At 36.2% G+C, this 4,366-nt stretch overlaps 1 protein-coding gene across 6 annotated transcripts in view; it reads left to right on the top strand.

Moving 5' to 3' along the window:
* The window catches only part of HERC1 (HECT and RLD domain containing E3 ubiquitin protein ligase family member 1), a 197,326-nt gene that overhangs the window by 122,695 nt on the left and 70,265 nt on the right, over positions 1 to 4,366 (top strand). For all 6 annotated transcript variants that reach the window (XM_019504392.1, XM_019504388.1, XM_019504391.1 and 3 more), the window contains exons 35-37: positions 1,342 to 1,581; positions 1,805 to 1,888; positions 2,416 to 2,936. In XM_019504392.1, the coding sequence (XP_019359937.1) occupies positions 1,342 to 1,581; positions 1,805 to 1,888; positions 2,416 to 2,936 (845 nt within the window). The remainder of the gene's footprint in view (positions 1 to 1,341; positions 1,582 to 1,804; positions 1,889 to 2,415; positions 2,937 to 4,366) is intronic.

Here is a 4,366-nt window from a genome sequence, read left to right as displayed (position 1 = left end):
GAGTTTTTTCCTCGTATCTAACCTGAACTTCCCTTGCTGAAGCTTGAGACCATTGCTGTTTGTTCTGTTACCTGCCACCACTGAGAAGTCTCACTCCATCCTCTTTGGAACCACTCCTCAGGTAGTTGAAGTCTGCTATTACATCCCTTCTGTCTTCTCTTTTTGAGACTATATAAGACCAGTTCCTTCAGCCTCTCCTCAGAAGCTGTGTGTCCCAGCCTCCTCTTTGGATCTTCTGTTATTGTGTTCTATCTGGTTTTGCCCTTCTATTATGAATTATGATTTTCCCTTAAAGCTGTGGTCAGTATAAAATTCATTTAAACCAATTTTGCAAAAATCTGCTTCTCCCTCAGAGTTCTCTGTGATTTTTTTGGATAGGTGCATTGATATTAACTTTTACTTTATCACTGATCATCATGGTAAAAGTGCTGAGTACATTTTGCATTGGACCTAACAAATCTTCGTGGCTCTTTTGCAAAGCTGAATCCCAGTTTCAGAAAAATCCAGATGAAGGAAATAAGGTGTAATGCTTTGGATTTGCACTCTGTGGGGAGACCCAGTTTGGAGATGTGTAATAAGCAATTGATCTCCTTGAGCTGCTACTTCCTTGTTTGCTTGATGGGCACCTGTAGGGAAAGTGTTGAGAGCACACGAGACAATCTAAATGGTTCTTTTGTGGTAATGTAGTATAGCCTGGTTTGACCAAGTCTCTGTACCTCTACACCATGCTTTTCATTAGTCATGTATTGCAGTCTCTGAGGCCATTATTTGTTAGTGTACTGCACTTTTTTGCATGACTGAAGCATTTATTTCTCTGGCCAGTATCATTTCAACCATCTTGTCTCTTTCCCTCTTCCTGTCTCTTCCACCACACTGGACTTACCATCTGGAGGCAGCTGTCGTAAACAAAACGGTATTGGCCAATATGCCTCCTTAAATATCGGCTGCCAGTGTTGGCCCCATAAATCTCTGTCGGTGCCCCCCTAACTATTTGTATTGAGTGCACAATTCAGTTTTGCGTGCAATAAGCAATTTTGTTGGTTGCTGGTAGATCAGAGTAAGTTGCTTTTCAGAGACTAAACTTTTACGTGAGAAAACACATAATTTAGAGGTAAGAAAAAGTTGTGTTCCCACTATATTAAAGGTATTAATATATGAGGATTTTGAAAGCCTACACCTAAAAAAAAATAAGCATCTTACTTAAAAATGAAATGCATAACCTTAAGATATAGTTTCTTCGTTGCTTCGGGATAATTTTTACTGCTCTGCTTATATGTGAAACTCAATAATGTACTGTCATATTTAAATATATCGTGTTGATAATTTTTCTTGGTCTTCTAGTTCTTTATTGTGAAGGAAAATCGTGGCAATGAAGGCACCTGTGTGGGAGTGTCTCGCTGGCCAGTACATGACTTTAACCATCGAACTACCTCAGATATGTGGCTTTATAGAGCCTACAGTGGTAACCTGTATCACAATGGGGAACAGACTCTGACTCTTTCCAGCTTTACCCAAGGAGATTATATCACCTGTGTATTAGATATGGAAGCGAGAACTATTTCCTTTGGTAAAAATGCAGAGGTACTAAACAGTATTCTGTGTTCCCTTTTTGTTTTAATAGTATTCTTTAATAACCTTAACTTCACCTTTTTGATAATTCTAGCATAATTTATAAACCTACAAGAAAAGTTCAAAGTTATTATTTGAAAAGATTATAAAAAGAGGTAAAATATTTTACCTCATTTTTAAAAAGTCTGTTCACTTGTTTTTAAAAGTTTCTTTTCCTTGCTGTGGTTTTGATTAGGAACCAAAACTGGCTTTTGAAGATGTGGATGCAGCAGAGCTATACCCTTGCGTAATGTTCTATAGCAGTAATCCAGGGGAAAAGGTAATTTAAATTTATAATGCTATAACAACGTGTCATAGATGTAATCTTTACCTCCTGTTCTATTAGATGAGAATGTAGAATTTTTTTAGCTCATCTGGGACAAGAAATCCACTCCCTACTTTGGGGCACTAATACAGTATTAGACATCTGTTACATTGCTTTGTTTTTCAGTCAGATATAAATATGAACTGCATATATACTGCGTCCCATAAATAATAAAGCCTTTGAAGACTGAATTTTGAACCAAAAATCTGTCAATGGAATTGAAGCAAACTTCAGGATTACAAATATTTCAGGTTACTGTTCGGCAGCCTAAATTATTTTAATTTCTGTGTCTAATAATTTTACTGGAGTTTATAAGTTTATTTTCTGTATGATACCAATAAAACAGTGATGAATTTTATAGGGAGCTTATGCAAAAGGAAAATAAAGCTATAAACTTTTTCAGTTCACCAGGAAAGACTTCAGACTAAGTTTTGCAATGATGTGTTGAAAGTGTAACTTTGTGAAATTTTTTGAACACTTAGGTGAAAATCTGTGAAATGCAGATGCGTGGCACACCCAGAGATTTGCTACCTGGTGACCCTATCTGTAGTCCTGTTGCTGCAGTGCTGGCAGAAGCCACTATCCAACTTATCCGCATCCTTCATCGAACAGACCGTTGGACTCACTGCATCAATAAAAAAATGATGGAGCGGCTGCACAAAATCAAAATGTGCCTTAAAGAAGCAGGTCAAAAACTAAAGAAAAGTCGTTCAGTTCAAAGCCGAGAGGAGAGTGAGATGAGAGAAGAGAAAGAGACTAAAGAAGAGGAGAAAAGTAAGCATAGTAGGCATGGTCTTGCTGACCTGTCTGAACTTCAGCTGAAGACTCTGTGTGTGGAAGTATGGCCTGTGCTGGCCGTAATTGGTGGAGTTGATGCTGGTCTTCGAGTTGGAGGTCGATGTGTACACAGGCAAACTGGGCGTCATGCTACCTTACTCGGAGTGGTCAAAGAGGGTAGTACTTCTGCCAAGGTTCAGTGGGATGAAGCAGAAATTACTATCAGGTACAGTGAGTTAAATTATGCTTTCCAGAAATTGCTTATTTTAGTGTTTAGAAAAATGTCGTAAGTTTCCATCTGAAATGTGAAATATTAATTCCAAATAACTGTAACATTAAAAAATAGATATTGCAAAGTCTGCTTGTTTAAGCAATTTTTAAAAATTCTAATTAAAAAAATGTAAACTTGAATTGAACTTTGAGGCTTTAGGAGAACAAAATAGATCTTGAATGTTCAATGCATAATTTTCCTTTGGAAACCTGGAATTTATTGAAACAATTCTAATACCGTCTCCTAAACTGAGGAAATTCCCATGGTAGTAAATTATCCTACATTTGACATGAGTGCTGCTTACATTAGAAGTTATATATTGGTTAACTAATACATTACTGCTACCTTTCTTAATTTACTACAAATTGCTTGAGACTAAAAAAAGAATGCAGACTTTTTTATTGAATAGCTCACATTTGATTTAAAGCCTGTCTCCTTTGCTTTAGCAAGTGGAGGTCATTCTGATTTTCTCTGTTAGAATTTAGAAGAGGATCCTTTGCCAGTGTCACTTGGGAAACTGTTCCATGGGGCTTGAGGGTATGGGCAAGGCCAGGAGATGGGAGAATTCTCTTTTCAAGGTAGCAGATATCTTTATTCAAGTGAATGCCTCTTGAAGCAGCATATACTCATGCTATATTCTGTATGAGTGAGCTAGAGGAACAACGATGTATTTACACTTCCATAGAATTACCAATTTCCTTTGCAAAAATACTTGGGCATCTTCAGAGAGGTTATACCTTCTGCCTTGGCAGACCCTCAAATATTTCTCTTGCATGGGAATTATGAGAAGAACATCATGAAGTCTCTTGGTCTCTCTGCCCCGATTTACAGATTATGGGAATTGGCTGTGTGTTCCTTCCTGCAGAAAATAAATGTCATTATCTTCTAGAGAAGTTTGCAAAGATAGCTTAAGTCTCCCAGTCTTTGGAAAAAAATTCAGCACCTGTAGATTTTTTTTTTTTTTTGACGATGGGCATAATTAAATTTAAAAATGAATGGAGGTATTTGTGCCTTTAAAGAAATATTTTTAAATCTCTGAGTAGACTAAAATTGTGTCTGTACAGAAGTTGCACTCATCTAATTTAGCGTAGTTATCAAATTAAATTTAGCTGTTGACAGATTTGTGTGCCCGCACAAGGAATTTTCATTTAATTTTTAAATCAATTTCAGTAGTGAGTGTAGTGTTTGTTTATAGACTTATAGTTTATACACTATAGTTTTTATACACTATAGTTCCTTATTTATATACAAGCTAACACTACTTTATCAGTTATGTTTAAAGTATTAATTTAATTATTAAAGTAATTAACATTTGAAGCTTGCTTTTATTTGTAAGTGAATGGGCTTTGTATTTTTTTTAATTCTGAAGAAAACACTGACGATAG

The sequence above is a fragment of the Gavialis gangeticus genome, unplaced genomic scaffold, assembly GCF_001723915.1.
Source record: "Gavialis gangeticus isolate Ggan-Ray unplaced genomic scaffold, GavGan_comp1, whole genome shotgun sequence".
In the NCBI taxonomy this organism is placed as follows: Eukaryota; Metazoa; Chordata; order Crocodylia; family Gavialidae; genus Gavialis; species Gavialis gangeticus.
The sequence above is the reverse complement of the archived record's forward strand: the minus strand, read 5'-3'. Positions and strand labels throughout refer to the sequence as shown.